Here is a 25447-nt window from a genome sequence, read left to right as displayed (position 1 = left end):
ACTACTATACAGGGACAGTATACACCTATTTACATATAACTGCATGTAATAGACACTACTATACAGGTACAGTATACACCTATTTACATATAACTGCATGTAATAGACACTACTATACAGGGACAGTATACACCTATTTACATATAACTGCATGTAATAGACACTACTATACAGGGACAGTATACACCTATTTACATATAACTGCATGTAATAGACACTACTATACAGGGACAGTATACACCTATTTACATATAACTGCATGTAATAGACACTACTATACAGGGACAGTATACACCTATTTACATATAACTGCATGTAATAGACACTACTATACAGGTACAGTATACACCTATTTACATATAACTGCATGTAATAGATACTACTATACAGGGACAGTATACACCTATTTACATATAACTGCATGTAATAAACACTACTATACAGGAACAGTATACACCTATTTACATATAACTGCATGTAATAGACACTACTATACAGAGACAGTATACACCTATTTACTTATAACTGCATGTAATAGACACTACTATACAGGGACAGTATACACCTATTTACATAGAACTGCATGTAATAGACACTACTATACAGGGACAGTATACACCTATTTACATATAACTGCATGTAATAGACACTACTATACAGGGACAGTATACACCTATTTACATATAACTGCATGTAATAGACACTACTATACAGGAACAGTATACACCTATTTACATATAACTACATGTAATAGACGCTACTATACAGGGACAGTATACACCTATTTACATATAACTGCATGTAATAGACGCTACTATACAGGGACAGTATACAGCTATTTACATATAACTGCATGTAATAGACACTACTATACAGGGACAGTATACAGCTACTTACATATAACTGCATGTAATAGACACTACTATACAGGGACAGTATACACCTATTTACATATAACTGCATGTAATAGACACTACTATACAGGGACAGTATAAACCTATTTACATATAACTGCATGTAATAGACACTACTATACAGGGACAGTATACACCTATTTACATATAACTGCATGTAATAGACACTACTATGCAGGGACAGTATACACCTATTTACATATAACTGCATGTAATAGACACTACTATGCAGGGACAGTATACACCTATTTACATATAACTGCATGTAATAGACACTACTATACAGGGACAGTATACACCTATTTACATATAACTGCATGTAATAGACATTACTATACAGGGACAGTATACACCTATTTACATATAGCTGCATGTAATATACACTACTATACAGGGACAGTATACATCTATTTACATATAGCTGCATGTAATAGACACTACTATACAGGGACAGTATACAGCTATTTACATATAACTGCATGTAATAGACACTACTATACAGGGTCAGTATACACCTATTTACATATAACTGCATGTAATAGACACTACTATACAGGGACAGTATACACCTATTTACATATAACTGCATGTAATAGACACTACTATACAGGGACAGTATACACCTATTTACATATAACTGCATGTAATAGACACTACTATACAGGGACAGTATACACCTATTTACATATAACTGCATGTAATAGACACTACTATACAGGGTCAGTATACATCTATTTACGTATAACTGCATATAATAGACACTACAATACAGGGACAGTATACACCTATTTACATATAACTGCATGTAATAGACACTACTATACACGGACAGTATACACCTATTTACATATAACTGCATGTAATAGACACTAATATACAGGGACAGTATACACCTATTTACATATAACTGCATGTAATAGACACTACTATACATATAACTGCATGTAATAGACACTACTATACAGGGACAGTATACAGCTATTTACATATAACTGCATGTAATAGACACTACTATATAGGGACAGTATACACCTATTTACATATAACTGCATGTAATAGACACTACTATACAGGGACAGTATACACATATTTACATATAACTGCATGTAATAGACACTACTATACAGGGACAGTATACACCTATTTACATATAACTGCATGTAATAGACACTACTATACAGGGACAGTATACACATATTTACATATAACTACATGTAATAGACACTACTATACAGGGACAGTATACACCTATTTACTTATAACTGCATGTAATAGACACTACTATACAGGGACAGTATATACCTATTTACATATAACTGCATGTAATAGACACTACTATACAGGGGCAATATACACCTATTTACATATAACTGCATGTAATAGACACTACTATACAGGGACAGTATACACCTATTTACATATAACTGCATGTAATAGACACTACTATACAGGGACAGTATACAGCTATTTACATATAACTGCATGTAATAGACACTACTATATAGGGACAGTATACACCTATTTACATATAACTGCATGTAATAGACACTACTATACAGGGACAGTATATACCTATTTACATATAACTGCATGTAATAGACACTACTATACAGGGGCAATATACACCTATTTACATATAACTGCATGTAATAGACACTACTATACAGGGACAGTATACACCTATTTACATATAACTGCATGTAATAAACACTACTATACAGGAACAGTATACACGTATTTACATATAACTACATGTAATAGACACTACTATACAGGGACAGTATACAGCTACTTACATATAACTGCATGTAATAGACACTACTATACAGGGACAGTATACACCTATTTACATATAACTGCATGTAATAGACACTACTATACAGGTACAGTATACACCTATTTACATATAACTGCATGTAATAGACACTACTATACAGGGACAGTATAAACCTATTTACATATAACTGCATGTAATAGACACTACTATACAGGGACAGTATACACCTATTTACATATAACTGCATGTAATAGACACTACTATGCAGGGACAGTATACACCTATTTACATATAACTGCATGTAATAGACACTACTATACAGGGACAGTATACACCTATTTACATATAACTGCATGTAATAGACACTACTATACAGGGACAGTATACACCTATTTACATATAACTGCATGTAATAGACACTACTATACAGGGACAGTATACACTAATTACATATAACTGCATGTAATAGACACTACTATACAGGGACAGTATACACCTATTTACATATAACTGCATGTAATAGACACTACTATACAGGGACAGTATACACCTATTTACATATAACTGCATGTAATAGACACTACTATACAGAGACAGTATACACCTATTTACATATAACTGCATGTAATAGACACTACTATACAGAGACAGTATACACCTATTTACATATAACTGCATGTAATAGACGCTACTATACAGGTACAGTATACACCTATTTACTTATAACTGCATATAATAGACACTACTATACAGGGACAGTATACAGCTATTTACATATAACTGCATGTAATAGACACTACTATACAGGGACAGTATACACCTATTTACATATAACTACATGTAATAGACACTACTATACAGAGACAGTATACACCTATTTACATATAAGTGCATGTAATAGACACTACTATACAGGGACAGTATACACCTATTTACATATAACTGCATGTAATAGACACTACTATACAGGGACAGTATACACCTATTTACATATAACTGCATGTAATAGACACTACTATACAGGGACAGTATACACCTATTTACATATAACTGCATGTAATAGACACTACTATACAGGTACAGTATACACCTATTTACATATAACTGCATGTAATAGACACTACTATACAGGTACAGTATACACTATTTACATAGAACTGCATGTAATAGACACTACTATACAGGGACAGTATACACCTATTTACATATAACTGCATGTAATAGACACTACTATACAGGACAGTATACACCTATTTACATATAACTGCATGTATTAGACACTACTATACAGGGAGAGTATACACCTATTTACATATAACTGTATGTAATAGACACTACTATACAGGGACAGTATACACCTATTTACATATAACTGCATGTAATAGACACTACTATACAGGGACAGTATACACCTATTTACATATAACTGCATGTAATAGACACTACTATACAGGGACAGTATACACCTATTTACATATAACTGCATGTAATAGACACTACTATACAGGTACAGTATAAACCTATTTACATATAACTACATATAATAGACACTACTATACAGGGACAGTATACACCTATTTACATATAACTGCATGTAATAGACACTACTATACAGGGACAGTATACACCTATTTACATATAACTGCATGTAATAGACACTACTATACAGGGACAGTATACACCTATTTACATATAACTGCATGTAATAGACACTACTATACAGAGACAGTATACACCTATTTACATATAACTGCATGTAATAGACACTACTATACAGGGACAGTATACACCTATTTACATATAACTGCATGTAATAGACACTACTATACAGAGACAGTATACACCTATTTACATAGAACTGCATGTAATAGACACTACTATAAAGAAGACTATGCACAGATATTGATCTACAAACCCAGTATAAAACCATTTAAAAACTCACTTAGAAGCTCCCAGTTTAGCTCTGTTTAAAAGGTTAGGCCAGGACACCCACTGAAATGAGCCTGAAAGCATAACGAGCAGACCCTTTACACAAACAGGAGCAAGCTGGAGTAGGTAGACATCACAATGTTATGAAAAAATAAGCAAAACTACACTTTGTTACAGAGACAAAACTGTGTGTGCTATAAATGGATCATCTACAAAATATCTATTGTACAATGTCCCTTAGGGTGGGTGCAGCAAGAAATGGGCGGTGAAGGGTAGAGGAGTAGGTTCTTAGGTGACTAATACGGATGAGACAGATTGTTGCGTATTTAGTACAGTCTCATGTCACATGGTTGTGTTTCTTTGGCCAGATGCGCTGCTTGCTGACCTCCAGTTTACAGCTCCTCCTCGTTGTCCAGTTCTACTGTGTGATTCACCTGAGAAACCGGAGGCCAATGAAACACGGCCACCCCCACCTTCCTATGATCCCAAGGTAATGACCGCCCCAGATAAGGAACTGTGAGACTTCTAGGATGGCCTACTAAGTGTTGTTCTTTATATTATTTTAGATATCGGTGTCATATATGCCTTCTGATGTTGAGAGAATTCCAGTGAAGAAGGACTATCTATACAGGTGACAGAGCCTATATTCTTACATGTAACAAGAGATGATAGTCGCACCACCAAGTTCAGTGAATAATTTTCTTTATTGAGCCAAGATCAAAAAAATCAGCAACGTTTCGGACACAAGTTCTTAATCTTGCATAACAAACAGACACTGATTCACTTCTTATATACCCAAAATAAGTCACACCTGCACAGCTAATTGTAACACCTGAAAAGTCAGGTATAACATTAACAGCCAAATGCTGCCACCATGTGGTCAACTACAAACATCACACTTATCTAAATAATTTTAATTTAACTATTACTTATCCAGCAATGAATTAATACATAGTCTTTGGATAAAAAAACTGGGTCACATGCTAATTATTTAAAGTACAATAAGAATTTTACATCTAAGGATAAATGTGCTTTAGATAATCTGAATAAGAACAAACAATTGGTGGTGAAAAGTGCGGATAAGGGTGGGTCAATTGTTTTATTGGACAAAAAATATTATGTCCAAGAAATTAAAACACAATTATCTGACATTAATGTATATAAACTATTGACCCACAACCCTATCTTTGAGATAAAGAAGGAGATTGAGGCATGTGTTCGTTTTGCATTTAATAACGGCATTATTGATAAGGATGTGAGGAGGTTTTTACTAGAATCTGAGGACATCACTCCAGTGATGTACACTTTGCCTAAAGTGCATAAAAATCTGCAAGCACCTCCTGGCCGCCCAATTGTGGCAGGCATGGGCTCAGTATTGTCCAAGGTATCAATATATTTGGATAAGGTTCTTAGACCTTTTGTTAATTCTAGTTCATACATCCAAGACACACAAGATTTTCTAGCTAAATTGCGTGATTTATATCTAGGGGAAAATAAATGCATTCTTTTTAGTCTTGATGTGACATCACTGTATACAGCGATCACACATGAGGCAGGGATTGGAGCAGTGGAGAAAGTTCTGAGTGAATCTGATAGATACACTACCTCACAGGCAGAGTTTATTTTGCAGTTACTTAATATCATTTTAAGGTGTAACTATTTTCTTTTTGAGGACAATTATTATCTTCAGCTCCAAGGGACCGCCATGGGTTCCAATGTCGCTCCCACATACGCAAATATTTTTATGAATATGTTCGAGGAACATTTTGTTTATAATAATCCTTTATTCTTATCATATGGCGCCACCTAGTGGCGCTATATTGATGATGTGTTTGGGGTGTGGGGGGGCGACCCTGGTAAATTTTGTGAATGACTTAAATGCAGCAACTAGTCACATTAGATTCAAGTTAGTCTTTAGTGAGGAGAGTGTTGTATTTCTGGACACAGTTGTGTCAAAGTGTAAATCAGGTCTAACTGTGGACCTCCATAGGAAAGATACAGATTGCAACACTCTCCTGCACTATAAAAGTGCACATCCCCCTTCACTGGTAAGATCTTTACCCAGGAGCCAGTTTCTACGTGTAAGGCGTATTGTGTCTGATGAAACAGTGGTTAAGGACAGGCTTAAAGAAATGGGGGATCGTTTCCTTCAAAGGGGATATCCATGTGAATTAATTGAGACTGAATTTAGGAATGCATTAAACACCCCTAGAGAGTTGTTATTAGAAAAGAAAAAAACTGTGATGGATAAAAAAAAACCTAGACTAGTTTTTGTAAGTCAATTTGCCCCTTGGAATCAACAGGTTATGAAGATTATTCGTAGGCATTGGCACATTTTGAGCACTTGTAATCCTAATATTCAGGAATTTAAGATTCCCCCTATGCCAGCCTTTAAACGAGGAAAAAACATAAAAAGATGTTCTGGTAAGGGCAGATATTGGTCCATCTAAGAGACCAGTTCAAACTTATTTTGGTAAGAAAAATCTGGGTAGTTTTCCCTGTTTAGGGTGCTCAAATTGTAATAGTATTATTAAAGGGCCAACATTCAGCCATCCAAGTACTGGCAAAAAATATTTCATTAAGGGACATTATACCTGTAATACTGATTTTGTGATATATTTGATTAAATGCCCATGTGGGCTGGGATATGTGGGTGAGACCTCCCAGTGCATAAGAGAACGCATAGTCCAACACAAAAGTAGTATTAGAACCAAGAAAAAGGATGCCCCAGTTGCCCATCATTTTTTGTCTGCAGGGCATAATCTAAGCCAATTAAGGTTCCAGATTTTGGAACAGGTGTAACATCCTAGAAGAGGGGGTGATAGAATTAAATTATTACAAAAACGTGAAGCATATTGGATTTATGAATTAGGGACATTATCTCCAGGGGGCATGAATAAAGAATTAGATTGGTCAATTTTTCTGTAGAAATCTATATGGAAATCTTTATTCAATAAAATGTTTATATCTATCTTTGCTAATATGTAATATAAATGAATAAGTGAAAATAATATACTGCTTGAGAGTCTGCACTGTACATGGATATATTTAGACTATGTATTAATTCATTGCTGGATAAGTAATAGTTAAATTAAAATTATTTAGATAAGTGTGATGTTTGTAGTTGACCACATGGTGGCAGCATTTGGCTGTTAATGTTATACCTGACTTTTCAGGTGTTACAATTAGCTGTGCAGGTGTGACTTATTTTGGGTATATAAGAAGTGAATCAGTGTCTGTTTGTTATGCAAGATTAAGAACTTGTGTCCGAAACGTTGCTGATTTTTTTGATCTTGGCTCAATAAAGAAAATTATTCACTGAACTTGGTGGTGCGACTATCATCTCTTGTTACATTTATTGGGGGTATTGTGCAGTGCCCCCGTGTTTGCACACCTTGGATCCCAGGTGCTGGACTTTTAGAACTTTTTACTATATTCTTACATGACTTTCTTTGCTCCACACGTGCTCCAGAATGCACTCGCTTGGCATCACATTGGCTGTACACGGTCTCTAGCATCTTGTCTTTCCTCACTTCAGAATATTCTCATGGAAATAAAACTCTCTAATTCCTGTGTTGTCTAATGGAGCTGATTCATTAAGGTGTGGCAAGCTCCAGACATAATAAATAGGAATTGATGAGGACAACAACGCTAGAGAGCCAACTGCTTTGTGAATCCAGGCCCTGTGCTTTACCCTGTCACAAATTGCCATTCCAGACAATTGTATCCGTGTACTATATTTATATCTCTTTACATTCCTTACATGGCAGATTTCCTTGCAGCTTATTGTGCTTTGCACATGCGTCTATCTAATTCATCCCTTTTCAGTTTCTCTTCATAAAGGTCTCTGTTCCCTCCATAAATCTGCTTTGTCTCCATCCAGAGTTCGATATGGTTCATTCTTCTACTAAGCATCTTCTCTGTGTTTCTCATTCTGTAATTAGCTCCTTCTTTGTTGTTAATCTAGTTTATCTTCTGTGTTCATATAAAACCATTGTGTTTTCCCTATTTACCAACCCCTTAATTGGGTAATTGTCCCTTTTAGCCTCTTGTTAGTACCAAATATACATAGGTCAAGATCCAATGATTGTTTCATAATGAAGCTGGTATAAAAAGAATCCAGTGACAACATTTTATGCTTGGATCATTCAGGGAGTTATGTAAATCACTGAGTAATTCACAATCACTAAGAAAAACAAGTAATATCATTGGATGACCAGCCACAAGGGAGGTCCAGTCCCTAGAACATTAGATAGCTACCACCATTAACCATAATGGGACATAAAAAACATAAACAAAATGATCTGATAAAAAAATGAATCACCTATCTTCCAGCAAAGTGCCTGGTAAAAAGTACTAATAATACTCTACAAAGTGGTACCAAACTAGACATAGAAACCTATGCCTGGTAAAAAGTACTAATAATACTCTACAAAGTGGTACCAAACTAGACATAGAAACCTATGCCTGGTAAAAAGTACTAATAATGCTCTACAAAGTGGTACCAAACTAGACATAGAAACCTATGCCTGGTAAAAAGTACTAATAATACTCTACAAAGTGGTACCAAACTAGACATAGAAACCTATGCCTGGTAAAAAGTACTAATAATACTCTACAAAGTGGTACCAAACTAGACATAGAAACCTATGCCTGGTAAAAAGTACTAATAATACTCTACAAAGTGGTACCAAACTAGACATAGAAACCTATGACATAACTACTAAGAAATACATATTGTAAAAAACACCTACACGATGAATACAAAACAGATACACCTAGATTACGAGTTTTGTGTTCGTGCTTTAAGGCTGAAAATTGGCCATTTCAGCATTAAAACCGCAATGCAGCTATTATGATTCTTGTCGGTATAACTGTACCGCAAGCATTTTAGCCTGTAATGGAACGTCAGTCCCGCACTCAAAAAAATTATGTTTTTGTGTGGGATTTCCATAGCACTGCCATTACAGGTTTTGCGGTGAGGCCAAAAAGCTTGCGTTACACCCTATGGCCTCTAGTTATCAAGCTCCGTAATTTTCTTGCATTCGCCGGCCCAATACGCTCGCCTAAGCTCGCCTCACATCGCCACCGCGGACCTGAATACGTTCCCCAAAGTTATCAAAAAAGCTGTCAAAAAGCCACGCACCAAGTACGGGGCGATGAGCAGCGGACTGTGATAGTTATCACTCATCCGATCTCGCTGCTCTTCGGCTTTTTTACAGCTTTATTGATAAGCTGTCACTAAGCACTCACACTATACTATACTGTTCTACCCCCTATACCGGCGCCCCCGGAGCCCCCCGCAACTAATTAAGTTATTAACCCCTAAACCGCCGCTCCTAGACCCCGCCGCAACTATAATGTATTAACCCCTAAACTCCCGGACCCCTCCGCCACCTACATAATACCTATTAACCCCTATCCTGCCCCCCTATACCGCTGCCACCTATAATAAATTTATTAACCCCTATCCTGCCGATCCCGTACCCCACCGCAACTAAATAAATTGTTTAACCCCTAAACCACCGCTCCCGGACCCCACCGCCACCTATATTAAACTTATTGACCCCTAATCTGCCCCCCTATACCACCGCCATCTATATTAAACTAATTAACCCCTAAACCTAAGTCTAACACTAACCCTAACACCCCCTAACTTAAATGTTATTTTAATAAATCTAAATAAAACTTACTATTATTAACTAAATGAATCCTATTTAAGACTAAATACTTACCTATAAAATAAACCCTAATCTAGCTACAATATTACTAATAATTATATTGTAGCTATTTTAGGATTAATATTTATTTTACAGGCAAATTTAAATTTATTTTAACTAGGTACAATAGCTATTAAATAGTTATTAACTATTTAATAGCTACCTAGATAGGGGAGGAGCTGACCATCATGGATGCAAGACGCCTGTTTCAGGAGCTCCAGCTTCATATAATAATTTTATAGGTTCTTTTACCTATCTTTGTACTTTTCTTGCCTATACCAGAGAATGATATAATATATCATCATCCTATTGATTTTTGGGACCTATAAAGGGACAGCTACTATATCTGCCATTACCTACACTATCCAAATTACATCTGCCTACGATAGCTACAACATGTGTGGAGACATGGCCGCGTATATCCTAAATCGGCTTACTAAATGGCTAGATAATTGCGGTGAGGCACTTCTGGGCGCAGTAGCTGAAGCTTTCAATTCCTCCGCTACACACAATACCCCTCTGGATGACCAAGCAGCTTGTGAATGGCAGTGCGACAATGCAGAGGGAGAAACGGAACATTGGCAGTCGCCATCTTTATTATTGAGATCGGAACCCTCTGCACCGCATGGTGATATAAAGGAGTGTAGGGACAACACCATACCAGAATCTGGCAAAGTCCTGAACGTCAACGGTAAGCAACTACTTCAGCACTTGGAGGGGCTAGTTTCAAATGTAGCAACACAGATAGCGTCGCTTCAATGTACTGGAGTTTATACATGGCCAAGTAGACCACTTACAGCCCTCTTCCGTCAGCTACTATCGGGAGCTCCCCTGGGACACACGCACTATCTAGTGGTTTGGAGTGTTATCTTTCACCCGTCTCTAACAGAAGAGGAGTTGGATAACTGTGTTTTACATAAAGGAGCCTACCTCATGGCCTGCCGGTCAGGTTGTATGTGGACTGAACTGTTTCCTGCTCCCAATATTGTGTCTCCCTGACCGATGTGAAAGCTTTGTGCTGAACGTTACAGACGAATATATAAAACTGCAGTTTCTCTTATATTAACTTAGATGTTCCAAAGTTTTAAAATAAAGTTAATATATCAGCTTGAAAGTTGATGTACCCATATAATATAGCATCGCTGCTGAGTGTAGAAATGTAATGATTATGGGTCCTCCACACAACATGTTATTTAGCAGTAACTACTGGACGTCTCAATTATCATTTAACACAGAACATTTGCCTCACATTAGACTGATCCTAGATGATGGTGTACTGTACACAATATGGGGCATCTGCCGTGAATACCTGCCTACAACTGTCACCTCTTATGTTGGAGCCGGTATAGACTAAACAAATTCTGTGGTTTATGCTGACCTGGATGCCATCTATATGATTTCATCTAGTTATATATAGAATAATAGTGCAGATTGTATTTAACTAGTGTTGTGCTTATTGGTACTGCTCAGATTACCTGATAATACAGGATACACCTAACTGCATACATTACCTAATAAGGTGTGTTACATACTACTGTATATGTACTAATGTGCCCAGCTCTTATCATAATACCCTCTCACATGGTACACATATCCTCTCTGACACAACCTACGCTAACACATTGTTTACTACATATATATGTATGTGTATTGTATCCAACAGGAGGTTTCATTGTTTATTCTCTGTTTATAGTATAGCGGGTTGATTGTTTATGTGATATTTTAAGTTGCAGCTTTAAGTGTAACTCAACATGATAACGTGGATAGCACAACACAATGTAGTTACTTTCGTTTACTGGTCTGTTGGAGTAAACTATGCGTGACCAGAGACCCAGTTTGGGGTTACATTATTTTAATCTTAAACAGTATGTTGGAAGTCTCCGGTACATTGCTTTTTATATAATGTTAACAACAAGTTGCCTGGGTATAGGGCCCATACCCAGGTGATAAGACCGGATGCTAACTTACTGTTCATAACTAGCTGGTTTACAATAATTTAATGATACCCTCTGCTGAATAATCAACATTGAGAATTTCTCCCAAAAGTTGAGTAATATATCTGGTCACAAAAACAAAATGTATGCTTACCTGATAAATTTATTTCTCTTGTGGTGTATCCAGTCCACGGGTTCATCCATTACTTGTGGGATATTCTCCTTCCCAACAGGAAGCTGCAAGAGGACACCCACAGCAGAGCTGTCTATATAGCTCCTCCCCTAACTGCCACCCCCAGTCATTCGACCGAAGACAAGCAGAGAAAGGAGAAACTATAGGGTGCAGTGGTGACTGTAGTTTAAAAATGAAAAACACCTGCCTTAAAATGACAGGGTGGGCCGTGGACTGGATACACCACAAGAGAAATAAATGTATCAGGTAAGCATAAATTTTGTTTTCTCTTGTAAAGGTGTATCCAGTCCACGGGTTCATCCATTACTTGTGGGATACCAATACCAAAGCTTTAGGACACGGATGAAGGGAGGGACAAGGCAGGCACCTAAACGGAAGGCACCACTGCCTGTAAGAACTTTCTCCCAAAAATAACCTCCAAGGAAGCAAAAGTATCAAATTTGTAGAATTTAGAAAAAGTATGAAGCGAAGACCAAGTCGCCGCCTTACAAATCTGTTCAACAGAGGCCTCATTTTTAAAAGCCCATGTGGAAGCCACCGCTCTAGTGGAATGAGCTGTAATTTTTTCAGGAGGCTGCTGGCCAGCAGTCTCATAAGCTAAGCGGATTAAGATTCTCAGCCAAAAAGAAAGAGAAGTTGCCGAAGCCTTTTGGCCTCTCCTCTGTCCAGAGTAGACAACAAACAAAGCAGATGTTTGACGAAAATCCTTCGTAGCTTGTAAATAAAACTTTAAAGCACAAACTACATCAAGATTGTGTAATAGACGTTCCAACTTAGAGGAAGGATTAGGACATACTGAAGGAACAACGATCTCCTGATTGATATTCTTATTAGATACCACTTTAGGAAGAAACCCAGGTTTGGTATGTAAAACTACCTTATCTGCATGGAAAATTAGATAAGGGGAATAACACTGTAAAGCAGATAACTCCGAAACTCTTCGAGCCGAGGAGATAGCTACTAAAAACAGAACTTTTCAAGATAAAAGTTTAATATCTATGGAATGCAAATGTTCAAACGGAACCCCTTGAAGAACTTTAAGAACTAAATTTAAACTCCATGGCGGAGCAACAGGTTTAAACACAGGCTTGATTCTAACCAAAGCCTGACAAAACGCCTGAATGTCTGGAACCTCAGCCAGACGTTTGTGCAAAAGAATAGACGGAGCAGAAATCTGTCCCTTTAAGGAACTAGCTGACAATCCCTTCTCCAATCCTTCTTGGAGAAAGGATAATATCCTAGGAATCCTGACTTTACTCCATGAGTAACCCTTGGATTCACACCAATGAAGATATTTACACCATATCTCATGATAGATTTTCCTGGTGACCGGCTTTCAAGCCTGAATTAAGGTATCAATGACCGACTCTGAAAAACCACGCTTTGATCAAATCAAGCGTTCAATCTCCAAGCAGTCAGACGCAGAGAAATTAGATTTGGATGTTTGAAGGGACCTAGAAGTAGAAGGTCCTGCCTTAGCAGCAGAGTCCATGGTGGAAAGGATGACATGTCCACCAGATCTGCATACCAAGTCCTGCGTGGCCACACAGGAGCTATCAAGATCACTGAAGCTCTCTCCTGCTTGATCTTGGCAAAGAGAAGAGGGAGCAGAGGAAATGGTGGAAACACATAAGCCAGGCTGAAGGACCAGGGCGCTGCTAGAGCATCTATCAGCGCTGCCTTGGGATCCCTGGACCTGGACCCGTAACGAGAGCTGCAAGAGAATGACTGGGGGTGGCAGTTAGGGGAGGAGCTATATAGACAGCTCTGCTGTGGGTGTCCTCTTGCAGCTTCCTGTTGGGAAGGAGAATATCCCACAAGTAATGGATGAACCCATGAACTGGATACACCTTTACAAGAGAAAGTGTAGTTTTCGCCACTAGAGGGGTATACAAGTCCAGTTATGGTTAGACTTCTGCTGCAGACTTCACTTAACGATATGTTCCTCTAAGCTTTATATTCTGAGCTACCTCCTATTCCCATGGTTTACATACTGTTCAGGGTATAGAGGGTAGATGACCAGGAACACCTATGGATCCTAACCGACATGTGTGACAAGGCAGTAGTTATAATATTTAGTTTTCTGCCTCTTGAACACTATTCTCTGTTTCGTGAGACATATTCAAGCATGGGTTTGATATACTTACGCCAGTACATAGGTTTTTATTTCATATAATATCCCCTGGTCTATGGTTTATAGGCCTATCAGCCCCCATAATATTTCACAGCCAACGGTATCTCCCCTCACCCTTTCCCGCTCTACATTTGTGAGCGGGTCATATCCACTACCCCTTACACGTCTGTGTCCAGTGGTGACAACAACCCCTGAGGGGAGATACTACATAAATACTGCATAAGTCCTTTTACCAGATGGATCCAATGGTGATATATTCCCTTACTATTCCGGTCCTAAACTTATATTTATTTGTCATTACAGCCTCACGCCATTATATTTCATTCTTGTTCTTTCCTCCCCCCCTCGCCCTTGAGCCTACTTCGTAGGTAAAGGAAAATGAATCCTATAGAAAAGTTTACTTTCACTTTGCATGACAACTGCTTAATTCACTCATCATCATTGATTCCTTTACTGATCTTAACAATACTATGTTATTAAATGTACTCAGATGTTTGTTCAATGGTTTTTCTCTAAATAATAAGGAGGATGTGTTGATGGGTGTATCACATTTGTTTTCAAAAGACTGACATATTATTCATGATGGTCGACACTTATTTTGTATTTATTGTTGATATATATTTATATATATATTCAATGTTATCTACTATACCAAGCCCAAAAGAGGCTATAGACCCAATTTACTTGCCTCCGACGAGTATTTATATTACACCAAGGCCCAAGAGTGGCCTAATATATTCAGAGGAGGTATAATTACATACAAAAATTAGGATATAGTTATTTTTGCCCATTACATTTTGACTCTGTATTTACCTGATTATACAATGTCTGCTATTGTGAATGATAACCAAATGTTTGTAACATTTAAGTTTTGGCAATTCATTATACTCTGTATATGTTTACAATATCCTCAATAAAAAAAAAATATCTACCTAGATAAAATAAAGAGAAATTTACCTGTAAAATAAAAACTAACCTAAGTTACAATTACACCTAACACTACACTATCATTAAATAAATTATTCCTATTTAAAAATAAATACTTACCTGTAAAATAAACCCTAAGATAGCTACAATGTAATTAATAATTACATTGTAGCTATTTTAGGATTTATATTTATTTTACAGGTAACTTTGTATTTATTTTAACTAGGTACAATAGTTATTAACTATTTAATAACTACCTAGCTGAAAGAAATACAAAATTACCTGTAAAATAAATCCTAACCGAAGTTACAATTAAACCTAACACTACACTTCAATCTTCATCCAAGCGGCGTCTTCAATCTTCATCGATCCGGAGCGGAGCGAAGCCATCTTCAAACGAGCCGACGCAGAGCCATCCTCTTCAACCGACGACTTCCCGACGAATGAATATTCCTTTAAGTGACGTCATCCAAGATGGCGTCCCTCAAATTCCGATTGGCTGATAGGATTCTATCAGCCAATCGGAATTAAGGTAGGAAAAATCTGATTGGCTGATTCAATCAGCCAATCAGATTCAAGTTCAATCGGATTGGCTGATCCAATCAGCCAATCAGATTGAGCTCGCATTCTATTGGCTGTTCCGATCAGCCAATAGAATGCAAGCTCAATCTGATTGGCTGATTGGATCAGCCAATCCGATTGAACTTGAAACTGATTGGCTGATTGAATCAGCCAATCAGATTTTTCCTACCTTAATTCCGATTGGCTGATAGGGGGGGCAGATTAGGGGTTAATAAGTTTAATATAGGTGGCGGCGGGGTCCGGGAGCGGCGGTTTAGGTGTTAAACAATTTATTTAGTTGTGGCCGGGTACGGGCTCGGCAGGATAGGGGTTAATAAATTTATTATAGTTGCGGCGGGGTCCGGAAGCGGTGGTTTGGGGGTTGACATGTTTAATATAAGTGGCGGCGGTGTAGGGGAGGCAGATTAGGGGTGTTTAGACTCGGAGTACATGTTAGGGTGTTAGGTGCAGACGTTTCTCATAGGAATCAATGTGATGTCGGGCAACAGCGAACATGAACTTTCGATATGGTCAGACTCCCATTGATTCCTATGGGATCCGCCACCTCCAGAGCGGCGGATTGAAAACCAGGTACGCTGGGCCGGAAAAGTGCTGAGCATACCTGCTAGGAATTTGATAACTTTCAAAAGTAGTCAGATTGTGCCAAACTTGCGTTCGGCACATCTGGAGTGACGTAAGAATCGATCTGTGTCAGACTGAGTCCGGCGGATCGTAGCTTATGTCACAAAATTCTACTTTTGCCGGTGTGTAGGGCTTGATAACTTAGGTGAATCAGCCTCGCCACAAATACGCTGTGGAATTCCAGCGTATTTGAGGTTGACGGCTTGATAACTAGAGGCCTATACCTTCACGATCCGTTCCGCAATCTGAGACCAGTAGTTATGAGTTTTACGCAACAAAACTGTTACACAAAACTCATAACTAAAGTGTTACAAAGTACACTAACACCCATAAACTACCTATTAACCCCTAAACCGAGGCACTCCCGCATCGCAAACATTAATTTCAAGTTATTAACCCCTATTCTGCCGCTCCCCGACAAATCGCCGCCACTATACTAAAGCTATTAACCCCTATTCCCCCACCCCCAACATCGCCCACACTATAATAAAGATATTAACCCCTATTCCGCCACTCCTCGACATTGCCACCACTAAATAAAGTTATTAACCCCTAAACCTCTGGCCTCCCACATCACTGCCACTAAATAAACCTATTAACCCCTAAACCGACAGCCCCCCACATTGCAAAAAACTAAATTAAACTATTAACCCCTAAACCGAACAACTCCCTAACTTTAAATTAAAATTACAAGATTCCTATCTTAAAATAAATAAAAACTTACCTTGGAAAATAAAAAAACTAAGTTTAAACTATATATTAAACTAAAATTAATATTATACTAAAATTAAAATAACTATCAATTAAACAAATTAAATTTCTTATTAAAAAACCTAACACTACTAAAAAAAAAAATCTACAGTTACAAAAAATAAAAAAATACTACATCACAAAAAATAAAAAAATACTAAATTACAAAAATTACAAACTAAATGATCAAAAATAAAATTTTTTACACCTAATAGCCCTATCAAAATAAGAAAGCCCCCCCCCCCAAAAAAAGAAACCCCTAGCCTACAATAAACTACCAATAGCCCTTAAAAGGGCCTTTTGTAGGGCATTGCCCTAAAGAAATCAGCTCTTTTCCCTGTAAAAAAAAATAAAGACCCAACCAGTAAACAGTAAAACCCACCACCCAACAAACCCCCCAAAATAAAAAACATAACTCTAAAAAAAGCCTAAGCTACCAATTGCCCTGAAAATGGCATGTGTATGAGCATTGCCCTTAAATGGGCATTTAGCTCTTTTAAGAAATGCCCAAACCCTAATCTAAAAAAAAACCCACCCAAAAAAAGTTTAAAAAAAACCTAACACTAACCCCCAACGATCCACTTACAGTTTTTGAAGTCCGGTCATCCATCTCCATCTAGGCGGCGAAAAAGTCTTCATCCAGGCGGCGAGGTCCTCATCCATCCTGGCGGCATCTTCTATCTTTATTCCGGCGGAGCGGCTCCATCCTGAAGACATCCGGCGTGGAGCATCCTTTTCAAAATGGCGTCCCTTGCATTCCTATTGGCTGATTTGATTTTTGAAATTCAAATCAGCCAATAGGGTGAGAGCTACTGAAATCCTATTGGCTGTTTAAATCAGCCAATAGGATGAGAGCTACTGAAATTCTATTGGCTGATTTGAATAGGTTTTTTTAATGAGTAATTTAATTTATTTAATTGATAGTTATTTTAAATTTAGTATAATAGTAATGTTAGTTTAATATATAGTTTAAACTTAGGTTTTTTTATTTTCCAAGGTAAGTTTTTATTTATTTTAAGATAGGGATTTTGTAATTTTAATTTAAAGTTAGGGGGTTGTTAGGTGTTACGGTTGCCTCCAGGCTGGCTGGAAGTTGGACCGTAGAAAAGGATGCTCCTAGCGCTCACCAAAGGAGCAGCAGCACCGTGGACACTCTAACTACTGCGTAGCCACCATCAGTAATGCAGACTATATGAACCACCGCTGCTGGGCTGGTATCTCGCCGTCTGCTCTGCGCCCTGGACCTACGACCAGGCTCCAGTAGGCGAACCTCTTCCTTCTGTAGCAATCCCTGTAGCTAAGGGAGTATGAAAAACATAGCAATCCCTGTAGTGATTATAAGCTGTCCCCTACAAACATGAGTCAAAGCTGCAAGTTAGAGGGTCAAAAATAGGTCTGATGTGCTGGAGCACACAGCCTCCTTTTATTCAGGTTACATGCAAACAGGACACTCTCAGGGGGAGGCATAAAATCCCCCATCACACATTTGATATTAGATAGAGAGACACTCCCTTTGACAGGCCACAACATTTACTTCAGCAGATAACATTACACACAATAAAACAATGCAGTCCACCTTATCAATACTAGTCTGATTAGACAATGGGAAAGTTGATCACTAAACCTAATTAGAGCTAATCCCAGCAGACTTGTATTTAGAATAGGTTTCTTGAAGCTGAACAAAATTTAACTCTTAATGGCACACAATGAAACTGAACCAAGTGGGAGAAAGCCAGGGACAAGTCATTTCACAGGTCTGGGGACATAGTCTTAAAGGGGCATTGTTCATCAAAGTCACAATATGTCCCCAGATGGTTCTTAAAGGGCCACACACACCCAACAAAAGTCAATATGTCCTCAGGGGCACAATCTTCCAGGGGCCATAGTCATGTGGAAGGAGGCTGGCAAATAGGCTTCTCCAAAATCCAGGGAAGCAGGGCAATTTTTCATTTAAAGGGCCAGTTACAAACAGCAGTTTGTAACATATCTCCCCTTTTGGAGGGAGACTAACCAGGCACCTGACCTTCTGCCGGTCAGTGCCCAAGTTAGTCTCGCAACCCACCCACAAATAATCGCTAGCAGCAAAGTAGCCCCCCCACAATACGTAGTACTGGCCTGTAAGTTCCAGGTTGCAGGATGAAAGTGCAGCATCCTCGGCCTTCCTGGCGCAGCTGGGCAAATAGCTGATGGTACTTGGGGGGCAGAGGCCAGCGGCACTCTGCCCTGGTGCCAGCGCTTCTGCTGGGGTGAGGGGTTTGCAGGTCAGTTCTGTAACAAGGACAAGGTCTGTAGGGCAGAGGCCAGCAGCGCTCTGTCCTGATGCCAGCTCTTCTGCTGGGGGAATTGGGGCATAGTCCTGCCCGGTGGCAAAGGGAACGTGGGGGTCAGTGGGGGCCAACATCTCCACTGTTAACCCTGGGCCCAAGTTAGGAGTTAGCTGGGGAGGGGGAGATTGGCTTACCTCCTCCTCCTGATACTCCGGCGGCCGTTGGGAAGGGAGGTCGATGCTCTCCGCTTCCTGTGGAACATGCTGCGGCTGGGGAGAGAGACCGGTTGTCTCCTCTCCCTGGAAGGCACACTCCGGCTGGGGAGGGAGGTCGATGCTCTCCCCTCCCTGTAGCTGGGTCTGTCGCTGGGGATCTGGGCCGCCTGCCCAGCATCCCTGTAGGGCCGGTAGAGAGACTGCGGTCCCATCTCCACCTGCCTGCTGGGGGTCCTCCCAGGACCAGTCTATGAGGCCTGCTGCCTCTGGTATCTCTGGTTGGGGTTGGGGAAGGAGACCGGTTGTCTCTTCCCTCTGCACAGTATACTGCAGCTGGGGAGGGAGGTCGCTGCTCCCCTCTCCCTGTGGAACACGCTGCGGCTGGGGAGAGAGACCAGGTGTCCATACCCTCAAACTCCACAGTTGGCGCTCAAAGGCTCGTGCCGCTTTGTTCTCCGTATCCAATTCCCGGATGATGCGACTGACTACCTCCTGCGCAGGGTCTGGACCATATCGGACTAGCCGCCTCTTTACCTCTGGAACGAAATCCGCGCCCTCATAGCGACGGATCCGGTTGAGGTGCTCTTCACATGGTTCTGACCAGTATCTTGTCAGCTCCATGCTGCTGTAGGTAGGGACGCTGCGCAGTGGCTAGCGTTGCCCTCAATTACTCTCCTACGATACCAGTGCTGTTGTGGTGCTGCTCCTTGCGCTAGGACGCCAATCCCACCGCTGCCGCCAAATGTTACGGTTGCCTCCAGGCTGGCTGGAAGTTGGACCGTAGAAAAGGATGCTCCTAGCGCTCACCAAAGGAGCAGCAGCACCGTGGACACTCTAACTACTGCGTAGCCACCATCAGTAATGCAGACTATATGAACCACCGCTGCTGGGCTGGTATCTCGCCGTCTGCTCTGCGCCCTGGACCTACGACCAGGCTCCAGTAGGCGAACCTCTTCCTTCTGTAGCAATCCCTGTAGCTAAGGGAGTATGAAAAACATAGCAATCCCTGTAGTGATTATAAGCTGTCCCCTACAAACATGAGTCAAAGCTGCAAGTTAGAGGGTCAAAAATAGGTCTGATGTGCTGGAGCACACAGCCTCCTTTTATTCAGGTTACATGCAAACAGGACACTCTCAGGGGGAGGCATAAAATCCCCCATCACACATTTGATATTAGATAGAGAGACACTCCCTTTGACAGGCCACAACATTTACTTCAGCAGATAACATTACACACAATAAAACAATGCAGTCCACCTTATCAATACTAGTCTGATTAGACAATGGGAAAGTTGATCACTAAACCTAATTAGAGCTAATCCCAGCAGACTTGTATTTAGAATAGGTTTCTTGAAGCTGAACAAAATTTAACTCTTAATGGCACACAATGAAACTGAACCAAGTGGGAGAAAGCCAGGGACAAGTCATTTCACAGGTCTGGGGACATAGTCTTAAAGGGGCATTGTTCATCAAAGTCACAATATGTCCCCAGATGGTTCTTAAAGGGCCACACACACCCAACAAAAGTCAATATGTCCTCAGGGGCACAATCTTCCAGGGGCCATAGTCATGTGGAAGGAGGCTGGCAAATAGGCTTCTCCAAAATCCAGGGAAGCAGGGCAATTTTTCATTTAAAGGGCCAGTTACAAACAGCAGTTTGTAACATTAGGTTTAGGGGTTAATAGTTTAATTATTTTTTTTTGCGATGTGGGTGGCTGTCGGTTTAGGGGTTAGTAGGTTTATTTAGTGGCAGTGATGTGGGAGGCCAGATGTTTAGGGGTTAATAACTTTATTTAGTGGCGGCGATGTCGAGGAGCGGCAGAATAGGGGTTAATATCTGTATTATAGTGCGGGCGATGTTGGGATGTGGGGCAACAGGGGTTAATAACTTTAGTATAGTGCAGGCGATATTGGGAGCGGCAGATTAGGGGTCAATAGATTTATTTTGGTGGCGGCGATGTCGGGAGCGGCAGATTAGGGGTTAATAACAATATGTAGGTGTCGGCGATGTCGGGGCGGCAGATTAGTGGTGTTTAGACGTGGGGTTTATGTTAGGGTGTTAGGTTTAAACGTAACTTTTTTTTCCCCATAGACATCAATGGGGTTGTGTTACGGAGAATTAATTCCGCGATCACAGGTGTTAGTTTTTTTTTCTAACACTTTCTTCCCATTGATGTCTATTGGGAAAGTGTGGACTAGCACGTCAAAGCAGCGCTTGTATTTTGTGCAGTATGGAGCTCATCGCCACCATATCACACACACAAGGCGGCTTTTTCAAAACTTGTAATGGCAGTACTATGGAGGGTTAAATAACGTAACTTTTGTTGCATTGGTTTCGCACACTCTATAGTGCAAAACTTGTAATCTAGGTGTATGTTTGCTCTACTATGCTGTTTATTTTAAAATAAGTTTTATGTTACAACTAGTTAATAAAATGTATCAGGTACAGAGGGTCTGGAGGACTTGAATGAATTATCTCCCAGACACTGAGGCACTAGGGTGGGACTCCACATACTGAGTAAGGTGTTCCACTGCTGGAGATGCGGATATATATTTAGCAGTGGCACCAGGGTGGGACTCCACATACTGAGTAAGGTGTTCCACTGCTGGGGATGCGGATATATATTTAGCAGTGGCACCAGGGTGGGACTCCACATACTGAGTAAGGTGTACTACTGCTGGGGATCCGGATATATATTTAGCAGTTGCTACTCAATAAAGTTGTTCTGTTTTTACACCCTCCATCTGGTCCAGGCTGATGATTGGGTGAATGGGCGATCATTAGGTTTACTCTAGGATAAGGAGGAGGGAGAAGTGCCGATGGAATACTCACACTGAGTAAGAGCCGTTAGAAAAACATTCCCTAATTCATATAGGAATATCTCAGATACAGTTCCCCAGATTAACAAGATTCCTGCTACAATCAGGAATATCTGTGCTGTTTTTGTATTCATTGTGTAGGTGTTTTTACAATATGTAGGTCATAGGGTTGTATGTCTAGTGTGGTACTTTTTACTAGGCACTTTGCTGAAAGATGGGTGATTCATTTTGCTTAAAAAGTTGAAATTGATTTTTCACTGTAAGAGCAATCCAATTGTGGAAGTCATCACCTAAGGAGGTAGTAAATGCCAAAATCTTAGATACATTTTAAAAAATGGTTTGGATACATTTCTGGCTACAAACAGAACTCAAGGATATGATTGCTTGTGTTAAATGGGTCACCATTTAATGGGATTAATTTAGATTGTTATAGGTTAAACTCAATGGACACTGTCTTTTTTCAACCTCATCTACTATGTTACTATGTATGTTTTTACAGTGTAATATTTTATTGAGGGTTGTACCGTGTGAATAATTTTTAGTTGTAGTGTATATATACATATCTATATACACATATCTATATCTATATATATATATATATATATATATATATATATATATATATATATATATATATAAAATATATATAAAATAACTCATTGTGTAAACCATTTACAAATCTAAACAAGTCAGAAGACTTGCTTTAAACTTGCTTTAAAGCAAGTCTTCTGACTTGTTTAGATTTGTAAATGGTTTACACAATGAGTTATTTTCTCTATATTTTGTATTTAGTGGAGGATTTTAAACTCACTTTTCGCCTCCCTATAATTTTAATTGTTGAGATATATATATATATATATATATATATATATATATACACATACATAACTATATATATATATATATATATATATAGTTAATGAGGATGACTGGCACTAGAATTCGTAAGACTCAGTTTTTTTACCCACTTACTTTTGTAAATAAATATGTAAGTGTGTAGTGCACAGAGGTATATTTGTATGAATATATACAGAAAAAAGATATATGTATATATATATATGTGTATATATATATATATATGTATATATATATATGTATGTTTCTTCCTCAACAGTACAGTATATGTATATAAGATATATACAGAAAAAAGATATATGTACAGTGGGGCAAAAAAGTATTTAGTCAGCCACCAATTGTGCAAGTTCTCCCACTTAAAAAGATGAGAGAGGCCTGTAATTTTCATCATAGGTATACCTCAACTATGAGAGACAAAATGTGGAAACAAATCTAGACAATCACATTGTCTGATATATAAAGAATTTATTTGCATATTATGGTGGAAAATAAGTATTTGGTCACCTACAAACAAGCAAGATTTCTGGCTCTCACAGACCTGTATCTTCTTCTTTAAGAGGCTCCTCTGTCCTCCACTCATTACCTGTATTAATGGCACCTGTTTGAACTTGTTATCAGTATAAAAGACACCTGTCCACAACCTCAAACAGTCACACTCCAAACTCCACTATGGTGAAGACCAAAGAGCTGTCGAAGGACACCAGAAACAAAATTGTAGACCTGCACCAGGCTGGGAAGACTAAATCTGCAATATGCTTGCCTATTGCTTGGTGTGAAGAAATCAACTGTGGGAGCAATAATTAGAAAATGGAAGACATACAAGACCACTGATAATCTCCCTCGATCTGGGGCTCCATGCAAGATCTCACCCCGTGGGGTCAAAATGATCACAAGAACGGTGAGCAAACATCCCAGAACCACACGGGGGGACCTAGTGAATGAGAGAGCTGGGACCAACGTAACAAAGACTACCATCAGTAACACACTACGCCACCAGGGGCTCAGATCCTGCAGTGCCAGACGTGTCCCCCTGCTTAAGCCAGTACATGTCTGGGCCCATCTGAAGTATGCTAGAGAGCATTTGGATGATCCAGAAGTGGATTTGGAGAATGTCATATGGTCAGATGAAACCAAAGTAGAACTGTTTGGTAAAAACATAACTCGTCATGTTTGGAGGAGAGAGAATGCTGAGTTGCAACCAAAGAACACCATACCTACTGTGAAGCATGGGGGTGGCAACATCATGCTTTGGGGCTGTTTCTCTGCAAAGGGAACAGGATGACTGATCCGTGTACATAAAAGAATGAATGGGGCCATGTATCATGAGATTTTGAGTGCAAACCTTCTTCCATCAGCAAGGGCAATGAAGATGAAACATGGATGGGTCTTTCAGCATGACAATGATCCCAAACACACTGCCCGGGCAATGAAGGAGTGGCTTTGTAAGAAGCATTTCAAGGTCCTGGAGTGGCCTAGCCAGTCTCCAGATCTCAACCCCATAGAAAACCTTTGGAGGGAGTTGAAAGTTTGTGTTGCCCAGCGACAGCCCCAAAATATCACTGCTCTAGAGGAGATCTGCATGCAGGAATGGGCCAACATACCAGCAACAGTGTGTGACAACCTTGTGAAGACTTACAGAAAACGTTTTACCTCTGTCATTGTCAACAAAGAATATATAACAAAGTATTAAGATGAACTTTTGATATTGACCAAATACTTATTTTCCACCATAATTTTCAAATTCTTTCCAAATCAGACAATGTAATTTTCTGGATTTGTTTCCACATTTTGTCTTTCATAGTTGAGGTAT

General features: G+C 39.3%; 1 protein-coding gene across 2 annotated transcripts in view; it reads left to right on the top strand.

Moving 5' to 3' along the window:
- The window catches only part of TGFB1I1 (transforming growth factor beta 1 induced transcript 1), a 475461-nt gene that overhangs the window by 203426 nt on the left and 246588 nt on the right, over nucleotides 1–25447 (top strand). For both annotated transcript variants that reach the window (XM_053694775.1, XM_053694773.1), the window contains exons 2-3: nucleotides 4989–5110; nucleotides 5187–5251. In XM_053694775.1, the coding sequence (XP_053550750.1) occupies nucleotides 4989–5110; nucleotides 5187–5251 (187 nt within the window). The remainder of the gene's footprint in view (nucleotides 1–4988; nucleotides 5111–5186; nucleotides 5252–25447) is intronic.

This window comes from Bombina bombina, chromosome 11 (genome assembly GCF_027579735.1).
Source record: "Bombina bombina isolate aBomBom1 chromosome 11, aBomBom1.pri, whole genome shotgun sequence".
Taxonomy (NCBI): domain Eukaryota; kingdom Metazoa; phylum Chordata; class Amphibia; order Anura; family Bombinatoridae; genus Bombina; species Bombina bombina.
Note: the sequence above shows the minus strand (reverse complement) of the source record. Positions and strands in the feature narration are given on the sequence as shown.